The sequence below is a fragment of the Henckelia pumila genome, chromosome 3 (assembly GCF_033568475.1).
Source record: "Henckelia pumila isolate YLH828 chromosome 3, ASM3356847v2, whole genome shotgun sequence".
In the NCBI taxonomy this organism is placed as follows: domain Eukaryota; kingdom Viridiplantae; phylum Streptophyta; class Magnoliopsida; order Lamiales; family Gesneriaceae; genus Henckelia; species Henckelia pumila.
Window position 1 is genome coordinate 17828095 of NC_133122.1, and position 15136 is coordinate 17843230.

A 15136-nucleotide genomic window follows, 5' to 3' on the forward strand; every position below is an offset into this window, starting at 1 on the left:
ATTTATATAGATAATTATTTTACATTAAAAAGAAATATATATATCAGTACTAACTTAGAAAGTAAACTGAATTTAAGAGTTTTATAGACAAAAAAATTATTAAAATATAGAAGTTGTTAAGGTTTCAATTAAATATTAATTTAAAAATTATATCTATCTAATTACCCTATATCATATCAGATATATATATATATATAATATCATAATTAAAAACTATTAACTTAGAAAGTGAACTGAATTAAAAATATATTTTAAAAAATATATCTATCTAAAAATATCATATCATAATCAATTATATAGATATATTTTTATCTATATCTATATTTTTAAGTTTAAAATAATCATACCACCATAGATTAAAAAAACTATTATCAAACAACATTTTAAAGTTTTTATCTTTAATATAATCTATAAAAATTTGACACAAAAATTATCTAAAACAAAAAAATTTAATCTAGTATAGGAAATCAAAGAAACAAGCAATTAAGTACTACAAGTTAATTTGGAGATAAATTAAAGATAAATAGTAATAATACTCTATCCACATCTCACTACAATTTCTTAAAATATTATGTATAATCCTCATGAAATGATAAATATTAGAAATCACACTTTGATATATATCATTATCAAGATTTCAGTTTATCAAATCATGAATTCGAATGAACTTGTTGGCCTATAAATACCCACATACCATACGCTCATTTCCCATAGTTTTCTTAAGTTCACATTACTATCTACATAGAAAAATGATGGGCTCTTTTCGATTACTTTTGTTGATTTTCTTCGCTTTCTATTTGGCTACAAATGCCACTAAAGTTACATATGATAATAGAGCAATCCAGATCGATGGGGAAAGAAAACTCATCATTTCTGGATCCATTCATTATCCTCGTAGCACAACCGAGGTACGTACCATTTCTAATATTGTGCCGCGATTTTTATTTTGGTGTCATCCATCACTATTTTTATGAATTTTAATTATCGAGTTAACGATTAATATAATATGAAAATTTTGCTACGAATGTAGATGTGGCCATCTTTGTTCAAGAAGGCCAAGGAAGGAGGTCTCAATGCAATTGAGACTTACGTTTTTTGGAATGCGCACGAGCCCTTGTATCGACAGGTTAATTTGTTACTAACTTAACATATATACTTATCGTGTTACACTAAAAACGTGTGTGTAAAATGCGACTAATCACCTTTTTATTACAGTACACATTTGAAGGTAACTTGGACCTCGTCAAGTTTATCAAGGCAATTCAAGCTGAAGGGCTTTACGCAATTTTGAGAATTGGACCATATGTTTGCGCAGAATGGAATTATGGGTATTATTTATGACCAAATTTAGTTCATTTTTTGTTTTAAAAAAAAGTAATCATACGTAAAAATTGGTACGTTTTATTTGTTCACTAATTCAATTCTACGTTTATTTTTTATGTGTAGGGGTTTTCCTGTTTGGCTGAACAATATGCAAAATATCACTTTCAGAACCCAAAACGATGCCTTCATGGTACGTATTGTTGTGCATGAACTTAAAATGCCTCATTTTCATTATTATTTATTTTTAGTAATTGGGATTTGTATATAAATTTTTTTGTTTAATTTGTGTTCAGAATGAAATGAAGATTTTCACGACCAAGATTGTTGATATGATGAAAAAAAATAATCTCTTTGCTTCCGAAGGAGGACCCATTATAATGGCTCAGGTATGTGAATATACTACTCCCCGCGATTCGAACAAACAATTTCCTAATTTTATATATTATTGTAAACTCCTATTTATTATTGATATATTTGTTTATTTTTATTTTATTTTACTAAAAACATAGATCGAGAACGAATATGGAAATGTCATGGGCTCATATGGAGATCAAGGGAAATCATATATCAATTGGTGCGCCAATTTTGCCGAGTCTCTGGACATTGGTGTCCCTTGGATCATGTGTCAACAAGACGATGCACCAAAATCAATGGTATGTAATTAATTAAATTTATTCTTAAATTTTGAACTATATAATATATATTAATATAGATAAGTTATATATATAATAAAATAATTTATTATCTAAACATTTTGTTTAAATTCTTGAACAGATCAATACATGCAATGGTTACTATTGCGACCAGTTTTCGCCTCATGATAAAAGTAGCCCGAAGCTTTGGACTGAAAATTGGAGTGGATGGTTAGTATATTTAATGCTTTATATTATTTAATCATTATTAGCTTTTTTTTTTTTTTTTTTACTGGATTTCGTTTTTGCAAAATTATTAAGGTACAAGGACTGGGGTGGCAAAGACCCACACAGAACACCAGAAGATCTCGCATTTTCAGTGGGACGGTTCTATCAATATGGTGGCACTCTGCAAAATTATTATATGGTTTGTGACAAAATTAAAATTTTTAAATAAATTTTTTTTCTTTTTGCATTTGATGATATAAATTGATCATATATTATATGTGGTGCATGGTAGTATCACGGAGGAACGAATTTCGGACGTGTAGCCGGTGGACCGTACATCACTACATCATATGACTACGATGCTCCCCTCGATGAATATGGTAAAATATACAAAATCCAAGAATTAGATTAAATATCATGATTTATATGATATTATAATATCCATGATAACTTGATAAGTATAATATAATTTTTGTTTTATATGAATGTTGCAGGTAATCTGAACCAGCCTAAATATGGACATCTTAAAGAGCTTCACACACATCTCATGTCAATGGAAAAAATTCTAACTCATGGTGATGTTACAAATAAAGATTATGGGAACTGGATGTCTGTGAGTAATCTAAATTTCCCATTTTCTTTTTCATGACACATATATATCTTGGATTAAAAGATTATGTTAAATTTTATAATGTTTTTTTTTTATTTGCAGTCCACAATTTACAGTTACAATGGTTCAAGGGCATGTTTCTTTGGTAATGCAAATGACAAACAAGACATAACAATAGATTTTGAAGGCAAGAAATTCACTGTTCCATCTTGGTCAGTTAGCATTCTTCCTGACTGTGTCACTGAAGTCTACAACACCGCCCGGGTAGGGAAAAAACGCGGTTTTTATTAGGTATCTCTATGAAGGGGACTTGTTTTTTTTTTTTTCTTATTTTTTATTTTTGAATGATAGGTGAACACACAAACATCAGTAATGGAGAAGAGAATGCCAGAAGGAGCTGTGAGAGGACTCCATTATAACTTGAATTGGGCGTGGAGGACCGAGCGAATCGAGCACTTGAGATGTCCCGTTCAGTACAGTGGAAACCTTAAAGGGGTTACTTATGCTAAAGGACTCATTGACCAAAAGGTTATGACAAATGATACAAGTGATTATCTATATTACATGACAAGGTAATATATATGTTGTTTTTCTAAGTTTAAGGTATTTGGGATCGATTTTGTTTGGATTGTACATGATATGTGTTTTTTTATGCAGTGTGTACTTGAATGGAAATGATCCCGTCTGGGGTGAAGAGGTGACATTACAAGTAAACTGCCACTGCCATGTACTTCATGCATTTGTCAACGGGAGACGCATTGGTAACTATCTTGATTCCGCATTCGTGTTGTTTATGTAGTTTTGACGATGAATTTTGATCAGTTTTCTAAGTTTTTGCATTCGAATCTCAGGATCAAAATGGGTGAAAAATGGTGACTTCAAGTTCGTGTTTGAACGAAACTTTGTGCCAAGAGTGGGGATGAATTACATAACCTTGCTCAGTGTAACAGTTGGACTCCAAGTAAGAATTTCAAGTGATGCTCTTTCCGTACTTGAATTTATCCAAGAAATTATTTTGTTGGTTTTTAATGTTTTGTTTTTTTCTTGAAGAACTATGGAGCAAATTTTGAAAAGACCCCGAATGGCATACTCGGACCAGTGAAACTACTAGCACCTAGTAGTATAGAGAAGGATCTGTCGAATAACGGATGGGCTTATAAAGTTGGATTAAATGGTATGGATGAGAGGGGACTTGGAAGCGATCCGGAGTTTAGCAGACGAAGATGGTATATGAACTGGCCCAAGAACCGGATATTTACCTGGTACAAGGTATGATAAATGTACATTACATCTATCTATGTACATATATTGTTTTGTTTGGAGAAAGAAGAGATGAATTTACGTTTTATAAATGAAAATTTCCTTGCAGACTGAGTTTGCAACTCCTAAAGGAGATGACGCCGTGGTCTTGGACTTGTGGGGTTTAGGAAAAGGGACAGCTTGGGTGAATGGTAATAACATAGGCAGATACTGGCCTAGTTTTCTGTCTGGTGACGGATGCAGTTCCTCGTGTAACTATCGAGGAGGCTATGGGGCTTCAAAATGTGAGAGTAACTGTGGGAAACCGACCCAAAGATGGTAAGATGTTCAGTAATTTAATCGAATAATCTTGATTCTCCCACTCATAAAATTTGAAAACATGTAATTTTGAGGTACATAACCCTGTAATTTGCGTGCTCTAGGTACCATGTTCCGAGGTCTTTCTTGAACAAGGATTGCCTCAATACCTTGGTTCTGTTTGAAGAGTTTGGAGGAAACCCTTGCCTTGTAAGCATAAAAACAGTTACAAATTCAAAGGCACATGCAAATGCTTATGAAGGGAGCAGTTTGGAATTGTCTTGCCAAGGGAAGAGGGTTATATCCAATGTAAACTTTGCTAGTTTCGGTCTTCCAAACGGGACGTTCGAATCACTCGAAACAAGCCACTGCCACGCATCCAACACTTTATCAGTTCTTAAAGAGGTAAAAGTTTCTGTTTCACTTCTTTATTAGTTTTCTTTATCCGTTTGGATAGAGTATTTCTCACTGCATGTTCTTGTTGTGTTTATGATTTTCAGGCATGTACCGGCCAGAAAAGTTGCTCGATCGACGTATCGGAGAAGACTTTTGGGTCTACTGGTTGCAAATCTTCAATGCAAAGGCTTGCTGTTGAAGTTGAATGCTAGGAGAAGAACATTTTTTTTTAAAACTTATGGAGTATAGATATAGATAATATATAGGTTGGAGTTTAGTTTTGTGGTGTTTCTTTCTTCTTTGCTTTTTAGGGTTTAGAAGTTTTGCATATCATGGATATGACAGTTTTTTGTCCAATTTGGATCTCTTCCATTTTTATAATACAAAATTTATTTAAGGTCTAATTATTAGCATAAATTTCTACCTTAAGTCTATTTGCTCAAATGAAGTTATTTAGAACATAATAACAATGTCCAAAGTTTACATTAAACAGAACAACCTTAATAACTCCAAATTATACATATACATAACATATAGATATAAAGGTTAACTTATGAGATCAAATCCTTGCTCAAGTAAACTCTGAGCCAATTTCTCATTAGCAGCTTGAGAGGGATGGAATCCATCCCAGAAAACATACTCTGTGGCATTTGAGCATGTACCCACAGACCTCACATTACACAGAAATGAGGTCTCCAACACACCTGTTCCACAGCACGCCTTTCTTGATTCGAAAAATCCTGGGAAAAAAAATGATAGAATCATACATCATCGTTTAGGAAATGTTTGAATGATAAAGTAACCGAAAACGTAATGTTTTTTAGGCTGTTTAGGATCATGTAAATGCCTACCATTGTCGGTCGGGTGAAGGATCAAATCCAGCAGAGGATTGTAGATGTCAAAGACAACAAGCTTCAATCCGGGAAGCCTGCTCTTCAAGATCTGAGACGTGGTGTTTAGCTTGCAGTTAAACGCCACGGCATCTCGGTTAAGCCTTGCCACACACTGGTTCCTTCCAAAACCAAACAAAGTAATTGCTGCAGGCAGACATCCTGTGGGTGGCAGAGATGTAACTCCTATTCTTCTAGCACCAAGATTGTATAGATTCTGCCCACAAAAGAGTTAATATTGTTCGTGTTAGTTCACGAAAAAGACGACTGGTTGTCGAAAAATTGTTCTATGAGTGAGTTTGGGACCTCGATGAAGTTAGAGTATGACTCTATGAGTGAGTTTGAGAAGCGGTCAGTGGAGAAGAGCACATTGAGAAGTGGGTTGATGTAGTAATTCTGAATGAAATCACTCGTCCCCGCGCTTATGAGATGAATCGCCCCGGAGAATATTTCATCGGCTCTAGCCTTTCCTACTAAGTCCACCACTCTGCCCTGCCACTCCCTGTAATATCCTAGCTGCTGTGTCAAAGTCAAGGCCCGCTGCATGCATATGTACAATTATGTAAAACTGTTACATTACCAACTATTTTGAATCCTGAACATATCGGTTTTGTAACGTTTTCTGATATTTTTTTACGCGAATTGATCGATCTTTAACTTGCAAGTGATGAAGCACTTACATATAAGCGTGCAGTACTGTCGTAATAGCCTGAAGCAGCGGAGGCAAAGTTGACACCATTGAGTATATTGTTCCCCCTTCTCGCTTCTTCGCTAAGGTACGCGGGTGGATATGAACTGAATCCAAGATACTCAGCTGTACATATGTGTTTGTGTGTGTTGAGGATACATGTATATAGTTAAAGTAACTTGCATTAGAACAAGGACTGAGCAAAATTACCAGTGAAGTCGGTGGCGAGTTTTCCGTTGCTGAACCTTCCGGTTGGTCTGTGTGAAACAAAATCTCTTCCATAAGGAGGGAAGTTTGCCTTGATCAAGGTCAGCCTATTGTTGTTGTTCCCTACATCAACCACAGAATCTCCAAAGATTAAGAGCGCGGGAACGAGAGGATCCGCATTAGCAACCGATAGCAGCACAACAAGAAATGCAACTATTATGTATCTCATGGATCCCATTTATTTCAAAATCTCTTTAGAATTATGTTGCTTTGTGACTTAGGAGGAAGAATATATGGAGGGCTCGATTATAAAGGCCGTCACGCCGTGTGTTTAATCTCGTTTTTCAGATTTATATATATAAGAGAATATATGTGTGCTTGTTGAGTTATTTCTTAAGAAATGGTATTCATTTATATGTCAAGTATGGTGGCGTTAGCCGTGTCCAATTTGCTTCCTATTCATGCCTTCTTACCAATTGACCATAAACCATTTCTTGTATATGTATTCACATTTTCCACGCAAAGAGATATACTATAGAAATTATAGAAAGTGAAAAGGAAACAAGTACTTTTACAGAATACATGCCGTCTGAATTAACAAAATATAAACGAAACGATGGGTATTGTGCATGTTTCGTGTTTGTCTCCTTTTGGATGAAGCATTAATGAATAATGATTCGTTTTTAATTATTGAGATGCCCGTTTCTTGTTTTGAACATGAAATGGAGGAATTCTTGGTTCGTTTCTTTTACTATTTTGGGGGGGTTTGATTTTGCATTGGGACAAAATATTTGGTTGAAAAGTTGGAGGGGTATTCACGCTTTTAGATTTTGGCGTGCTCAAACACGCTTCTTATAGTGAGATTTGTTACTTTTTCCTCGAGTATTTTGCACGATTTTATGCAACTATAGTATTTTTAATTATCAATATATAATTTAATAATAAAGTATTTTTGAGAACTATTAGAATTATTATTTTAGTATGAAAACTTATAAAGAAAAATACCTTTTCTTTTAGGACATGATTTTTGTTGGTTCTATTGACAATAAGCTTGAAACATATGTTATAATAGTTCTGATCAAATTCGAGTATTCGGCATGCAATGGAAGTTACGATTCAAACTTCAAAGTATATATTAACATATAATTTTCTGAATCATTTTATTGGGACATAGATATAACATTACTAACACTCAGATCAACAATCTTCTTCCCATCACAAGAAGTACATTTGTTTGGCAATCATCCAATCCCCTGTAAGCACACTACTTATGACAGAAAAAAGATCCTGTGCTGCGCGATTTCGGCTGGGTTACACTGGAAAGCGAGATGGCATAACTCTACAAGGATATATATTGACTCCACAGCAGTTTACTGCTAAATTCCAGAGGACATGCAAAATGCAAATTCTCACACAGTAGAACCAAGTCTTGATCAAATTGCTGTAAACTTCAAAGAACTTGATATCTAGAAATCCGGCTCCATCATCATCTCATTAAGAGCTGGAAGGCTTCGTTAATGGTTTCCACTTCATACTCATAACCGAGACAATTTGCGCGATTCTTGAACTCGTCTATCTCATTTTTCGATACTTGGATGCCAACCAACACGTTTGCCCCAGTTTCTCCCTACAGATGCAGTATATGCATATAAACATGGATGGAATGTGAGAGTATGCATAACAAAGATAAAACTATCATATTATTCATATGGATTAAATTGATGGTGGCATGTTTTAAAAATCATCACGGTTAATTACCTGTGCTCTGTAATGGAACAAGCTAATGTTCCAACGCGGGCTTAACATATCCAAGAATTTCATCAAAGCTCCTGGTCTCTCTGGGAAAACGAAACGGCATAGGAGCTCGTTTTCAAGATTTGATCGGCCACCCATCTGGAAAAAGTAAAAGCGCACAAATTGAATGCATAACCTAACCAATACATGTTGAACTTGAAGACAAGAAATGGAATATCGGGACTATATGCCAAAACGTAGTCTACTTCCTCATCTCCCAAGGGACTAGAAATTTTTTTTAAAACATCCAAGTGAGGGGGCATACATTTTAAAAAAGTAAAAATAAACAGATATATCTATAGCAATATTCGAATCCAAAAAATAATCTGCTCTTTCACTTCACATGGTGTATAGCACGCTCCTCCTCTCTGAGAGGCTGCCAATACCAAACCATCTGTGTTCCTCATTAGTCCTTTTTTTATTTAAATAACTCTCTTTTTATAATGTGTGCAATATCGAAATGAAGTTGGACCTTGAAGTGATGGAACTGAATTGCTCAGGAAATTGCCTAAATAAACAGCCATCGGGTTCAGCCACTCCTACTTTCAGCAGGTTGCAGTTTTACAAAGAATTCATTGAAAGTTTAACAAATGTTTCATAAACCAATTCTGATCATGTTATATTCTAAATTTTATATTCTGCTTATTCTAACAGAATCCAACCCCTGCATTGCATTCTTCGAAAGGCATGGCAGAAATTCGAGTCTGGAAGGCAACTATCCAGCTCTGCTAAGATGTAAATATGTCAGCAAGATGACATACGGACAAGAGTTTCCAGATTGAATTTGTTCAGGTACAAGCAAAATATTTTTTGGGAAGGTAGTCTACATGAAGAGTGGCAATCTCCCACGACCTTCATTCATCTCATATATGATTGCAAACCTCAATAAATAAATGCATATAATCTACCATGTTTAATATCACATGAAATTGCTCAAGCTTTTCAAGTTAACCTTTTTCAATTAGTTCAATAAGAACCAAGTTTCATAGTTGTCCCGTCTCAAAGACTAGATTGAACTGAAATCAATGAATAAGCTAGGCTGTATGATTCCATGACTAGCATGAACTTGGTTTCAGGCTTACATACAAAATTCAAAAAGTACAAAGAAAAGTCACTTTTTTTCAAGTTATGTCAACTCCCCCATACAGTCTTAAAAAAGGTTATGGGCATTCATCAGATTGATGAAACAAAGTGTTCACAAGCTCAATTAAATTTTGGAAAGAATTAAAATGGGCCTAACCAAATGCCGCAAATGATCTTTGACCAAGTCATTTTCTGTAAGATTAATGGTCAGTAGTTGAGCTGATTTCATTCTTCCTATCATTGCATCCAGTTCCAATTTCGTGTGAAGCCCGACACTGAAGGAAAGAAAAAGAAAAGATAACTCGAAGTGATTTTGAATACAAAAGCACTTGGTTTAAAGAACGCTTTATTAAGAATAGTTATTTGAAGTGGTTTTTTCCTTAAAAAGTTAGATGCAGATTATGTATGAAGTTAAAATACAGAACGAGTTTTCTCAGTATATTTCTGATAAAGAAGTTGAAGCAAACGCACTAAAAATTACATTTTTTAGCTTCATGATTTTGGATTTTTAAAGTAAAACACCAACCAAATATCACTTTTTAAAGAATTTCTCCATAAAAATACTTAAGTGCCAAAAAAGTACTTTCAACTTAAAATAGCTTCTCTGTCTAACGCTTAATTGTGAATTCTTTACCTTTTACTTTATCCTTTCTGTAATATGATGGAAATATGTGAAATGTATCTCTTACCTATACAATACGAGAGCATTTTCTTTCTCTGAATTATATCTGTATTTGAATTCGGTAATATTCATTGGTCCAACCTGCAAACAGACAATTGAAGCATGTAAACTTGGATGCATTTTCTAAGATGGTGGGAAATAACAGGCTTGGATGGATCAGAAAACCCACGAGCTCACAGAATCGCTTAAAGCTCCCAAGTTCCTCAGGCATGTAAGTGGCAAGTACGGCTTCCCGGCGTCTACCAACGTCCGCAAGTTCGGTTACCAATCTCAGTCGATCAAAATTCATGTTAGCTCCACTAGTTACCGCGACAACATTTGCTCCCTTAATTCCGTAGTATTTGCAGTAAGCTTCGGCCCCAGCTAAAGAAAGAGCACCGGCTGGTTCTAAAATACTCCTTTTCTCCTCAAACATGTCCTGTCATAAGGAAAAATCAAATACGAGACAGATACATAACATCTAAAGGACGGGAAAAATTCACTTGTGACGATTCCTATAACATTTCCTGTTACATTGACAGTTAATTCCACTTGTTACGTTTCAATTGGTGTGACAGTTTTTTAAACATGTAGATTCTCACACGTGCCAATCAATGATTGGTGTACATAGAATGTTACATCACTTTGTCACAGAAGATTTTTTTCCCTAAAGGACATCAACCTCAAAAGATTCCATGATTTTTGGCTGGAAGAAACCCGGATAACAAGAGTAAACTTAGAACATGACTATGTAATAACAGAAGCAGTCTCTGAGATTGCATCAAGAAGAATGAAAAAGATGAATCCAAACAGCTAAAATGGAAGTTAACCTTTATTGATGCACAAATCGCGTCCCGGCTAACAAGAACTACCCCATCTATCAGTTCCCTACAAAGGTTGAACGTCTCTTTGCCAACCTCTTTGACTGCTACACCATCAGCAAAACCTCCAGCTTGGTCCAACATTACTCGCCGGCCATTGTGCAGAGATAATGCCATCGCATTCGCATCAAATGGCTCCACTCCAATAATTTTTACTTCAGGGGAGACCCTTTTCACGTAGGCAGCAATACCAGCAATAAGGCCCCCGCCACCGACTGGCACAAATATCGCTTCTAGAGGCTCTTTCATTTGCCGAATGATCTCCATTCCAACTGTTCCCTGCCCTACGATCACATCTGGGTGATCAAAAGGTGGAATGAATGTACAACCCTCCTCTTCAGCTCGTTTTTTGGCATAAGCTTGAGTTTCATCATAAGAATCCCCTACAAGTACAACAGTGGCACCCAGTCCTTTGACCGATTTCCACTATCAATAAGAAGGTTTAAATAATAGTGCTGTTATACCAATCAGGAAAAACATTCGAAAACAAAAATCAACAATTAAACAAATCAAATCAGCAAAACCTTAATCTCTGGTGTGGTAACGGGCATAGCAATGACTGCATTGCAGCCCAGTTTCCGAGCGGATAATGCCACACCTTGTGCATGATTTCCGGCAGATGAACATATTACACCTTGCTCGAGTTGCTCCTTCGAAAGCTTTGCCATCATATTATAAGCACCCCGAAGCTTGAATGAAAAAACCTGCCAAGTATAATATCAACATTCACATTCCAAGATCTCCTAACACAGTACTGCACCATAAAGCTAAGAGCTTTTCAACTTTTCTTTTTCCTCAATCAAAAGCTCCGTCAAAACAAAGCACACTAGGAAAACTCAACCAGTGCAAAGCTCCAAAATTTTAAATCCTTAGCAGTCTACAATTTCTTGCATGCAAATATGGGGGTTATTTTTTTCGTATTTGTATTCAATAACATACTGGCAGAAAGATGCCACACACAAATAATGTAATATGAGCATAAAATTGGGGACATACAGGCTGAAGATCCTCTCTCTTGAGCCAGATATTGACCCCCCACCTATCCGAGAGCTTGGTGGCCAGCTGCAATGGTGATTCGTACGCCACGTCATACACCTTAGACGACAGTATATTCGTCAGATATTCCATTGCGTTCAAGCTACCGTTACTCGCCGCACCGTTGCCCGAGTGATTCCGATTCCGTATCAAATACCCGCTCTCGCACTGCAGAGAACTCGGAGAAACTCTTTCCAGAGAAGGCCCCACAGTGTCCGAAGGCGGGGACTGTGGAGAAATCCTGGGCAGTGGAATCTCGAGGGCCGGTAAAACTTCCGCCGCCGACTTCGACAGCGTGGCATGGATCAACGGCTTTATGCATGTGCTCTTTACGGCGGCGGAGGGCTTTCTGACGGTGAATTCTGCAGCAAAAAGTGGGGTTTGCGCATGGGCCGACAACCGGAGAGCTTCCATTTTCATTTGGGGGGTTTCTCTCCGCCGCCGCAGAGAGGAGAAAAGCGAGGTAGAAAGCGAGGCCGCGGCCAGAAAATTTATACTCGGATTTCAACGTTACCTGCAGTGTACGAAACTAAAGCGAAAGTGGCTAACAGCGAATAAAAGATTGACACGTGTGTATAGTGGAGGGCAGTGATAATGTCCCATTTGTGAATTCCGGGTAATTATATCATTAAAGCCACCTGCATGGAACGCTACTCCTTTTTAACCAACGTGCGCAACATATACTAGTATAATGAAAAAGTAAAAAAGTAAAAAAGGGTACTTTTATATTTCATTTCAAATTTCGAGAAAGCATTTGAGACCAGACAACATTAACATTTTTAAAAATCTGTCGTGGGAAGAATTATAACTTTCCCCATGTTAGCTAACTTCCCCCAGGTAAATATAACTTCATTTTCCCATTTCTTTTACATGTTGAATAATTTTTCCCGTGTTTGTTCGTTTTTAATTAGTTATTTTTTTAATCATATTTTTTATCGTACAGTTCATTTCAGTATAAAATATATAAATATTTTGAAAAAGATCCGGTATGAAATCATGTTGTGATCATTATTGTACATGTGCAACCATGGACAAATCTATGAGCACATCCCATATTTTTTTGGGTTATATATATATATATATATATATATATAATTTCAAAAATAATTAATAGTATAATAAATTTTAAATCTTGTATGCTTATTGTTTAATTTTTTTCTATAAAATCTAGCTTATGATTTCGGCTTCTCAAGTATTAAATACAGATATAAATGAAATATTTTTTTTTGTTTCAGATTAATTTTTAAAATTATAATAGTTATGTGATATGAATATATTAAAAAGTGATATTTTTTATGATTTGAGAGAAAAATATATTACTTGAATAATTAAATTATTTATTGTTGCATTAAAATAATTTGTAGTGGTTAAAAAAATGAAAATTTTGAGATTTATTTATTGTTGTATTACTCTAAATTCATGAAATTTTCAAATGAGTTTCAAAATATATTATAAATAAATATATTATGTTTTCTTATAAGAATATATAATTTATTAAATTAAGTTCAAGCTTATCCTAATTCTAATTCCTGGATCCGTCTCTGCGTGCAACGCGTGTGCATCATTTATTAGTGTTTATTTAAATTTAAATAGTCTTTTCGGAGTCTTTTGCAGTCTCTGAGTGGATCCAGGAATTTTGTCGAGGGAGGGTAAAGAACCAAGGATAAAAAATAGTGCATCTGTTTCAATTATATAACCTTATTTTTTTAAAACTCACAAATTAAGAAAAATCATTGAAAAATTAAATTTACACACAAAATTCATATTTTATCCCTACTTGATTCATTCAAAAATAGTTACACTTTTTTTAAAACTTATTTAATAGGAGTATATTAGTAAAATGGTAGAAACAATATTACTAAATATATTATATAAGCCTATATATTTGAGAAAAATTAAAAAAACGTGACCTATATAATCGAGACACAAACAAACTAAGAAATATATCATTTTTAATACACGTAATTGAAATATCATTCATATATTCATCTATTATTGGATTATGAAGACAATTCTTAAATGACACATGTAGTGATAAACTTTGACTTTTAGATCATTGGTTTAATTTTATGTGTATAATTTTAATTTTAAAATATAAAAACATATTAATACTTTGATATCAAAACTCAAAGAAACACATGATCTACCCCTTGCCCTTAATAGATCCGCCCATGGCAGTCGATCAACTATTCTATTGCTTTTATTATGACGATGTTGTTTGATGGTAATAACTATAGCTGGTGTAGTTCGGTTGAATCTAATTACAAGTTCTTAAATACATAAATTAAGTTGTGGTAAATTTGGGTTGGTGAAAAAAAGAAAAGAAAAAAAAAGTACCAAACAAAGGTTTCGTTTCTGTTTAGATAATCACACACATAATTTTTATAAAAAAGGTTTTTTTTAAGTTGTATAAAAAGTTTTATAAATGAAAGTTTGGACAAATATTTTTTTAAAAAAAATCGATCATATAGTTAAAATAATTAAAAAGGTGTTTCAAAAACTATTAGATAAAAATATTTTAATTTTTGTTTAATCAGTGTTTTTTTAATTCTAAAACATTAAAAAAAAAAAACAAATCTCAATTATTTTTTCCAAACTATATTTGGAAAAACATTTATCATATTTTTAAATGATTCAATCCCTCAATAGAAACGTGATAATATATTGAGATGGTCCTATTAATAAATTTACTAATTAAACATTATATGTGTTTGTGTCTCTATACATATAATCCAATCATGCAATAACTTTACCAACCAAACATAATGCACTAGTTTGATATTAGTCTACGTACTATTGTTTGCATATTTTTGTTAAAAATGCTTTCTAGCAGCAACAGCCAACCTGGTAGGAGGCTAGGAGCAGCCAGAGCATGTTCAGTGCCGGATCTAATTAATGATGTTAGATTGTTGAAAATTATCGAAATCTTATTTGAGAATTACATCAATAAAATCATATGACTGACATAGTTGATTATTTTACTTTGAATAAATTATTTTGACAAAATATTTAAATTGTTTTCTCTGGTTTTTAAATTAATTTTGTAAATATATATTTGACTTTCTAATCATTGCAAAATGACTCATATTTTTTGTTTCGCTTGCATCTTTTTTAAAAATTTTTTTCTCAGGATTATTGGAGTCAAGACCAC

General features: G+C 34.2%; 3 protein-coding genes across 3 annotated transcripts; 1 reads left to right on the forward strand and 2 right to left on the reverse strand.

The window, feature by feature from the left end:
• Nucleotides 1-732: 732 nt before the first annotated feature.
• Nucleotides 733-5138, forward strand: LOC140892229 (beta-galactosidase 15-like). The gene is made up of 18 exons (XM_073301047.1): nucleotides 733-908; nucleotides 1031-1126; nucleotides 1216-1328; nucleotides 1447-1513; nucleotides 1617-1709; nucleotides 1833-1976; nucleotides 2098-2186; nucleotides 2277-2382; nucleotides 2476-2563; nucleotides 2678-2796; nucleotides 2896-3057; nucleotides 3145-3365; nucleotides 3451-3554; nucleotides 3645-3754; nucleotides 3844-4062; nucleotides 4163-4371; nucleotides 4476-4755; nucleotides 4851-5138. The coding sequence occupies exons 1-18, from the start codon at nucleotides 750-752 to the stop codon at nucleotides 4956-4958; spliced, it is 2487 nt and encodes an 828-aa protein (XP_073157148.1). The 5' UTR covers nucleotides 733-749; the 3' UTR covers nucleotides 4959-5138.
• A 34-nt stretch (nucleotides 5139-5172) lies between these two features.
• Nucleotides 5173-6927, reverse strand: LOC140892230 (GDSL esterase/lipase At5g03810-like). Its single transcript, XM_073301048.1, has 5 exons — nucleotides 6535-6927; nucleotides 6317-6450; nucleotides 5943-6176; nucleotides 5598-5853; nucleotides 5173-5486 (listed from the first exon to the last, which is right to left on the reverse strand). The coding sequence occupies exons 1-5, from the start codon at nucleotides 6767-6769 to the stop codon at nucleotides 5293-5295; spliced, it is 1053 nt and encodes a 350-aa protein (XP_073157149.1). The 5' UTR covers nucleotides 6770-6927; the 3' UTR covers nucleotides 5173-5292.
• Nucleotides 6928-7640: 713 nt separating this feature from the next.
• On the reverse strand, nucleotides 7641-12452 carry LOC140890714 (threonine dehydratase 1 biosynthetic, chloroplastic). Its single transcript, XM_073298719.1, has 8 exons — nucleotides 11947-12452; nucleotides 11475-11654; nucleotides 10900-11376; nucleotides 10260-10508; nucleotides 10098-10171; nucleotides 9566-9683; nucleotides 8290-8424; nucleotides 7641-8158 (listed from the first exon to the last, which is right to left on the reverse strand). Exons 1-8 carry the CDS (start codon nucleotides 12403-12405, stop codon nucleotides 8018-8020), a joined length of 1833 nt encoding a protein of 610 aa, XP_073154820.1. The 5' UTR covers nucleotides 12406-12452; the 3' UTR covers nucleotides 7641-8017.
• Between the last annotated feature and the right edge of the window lie 2684 nt (nucleotides 12453-15136).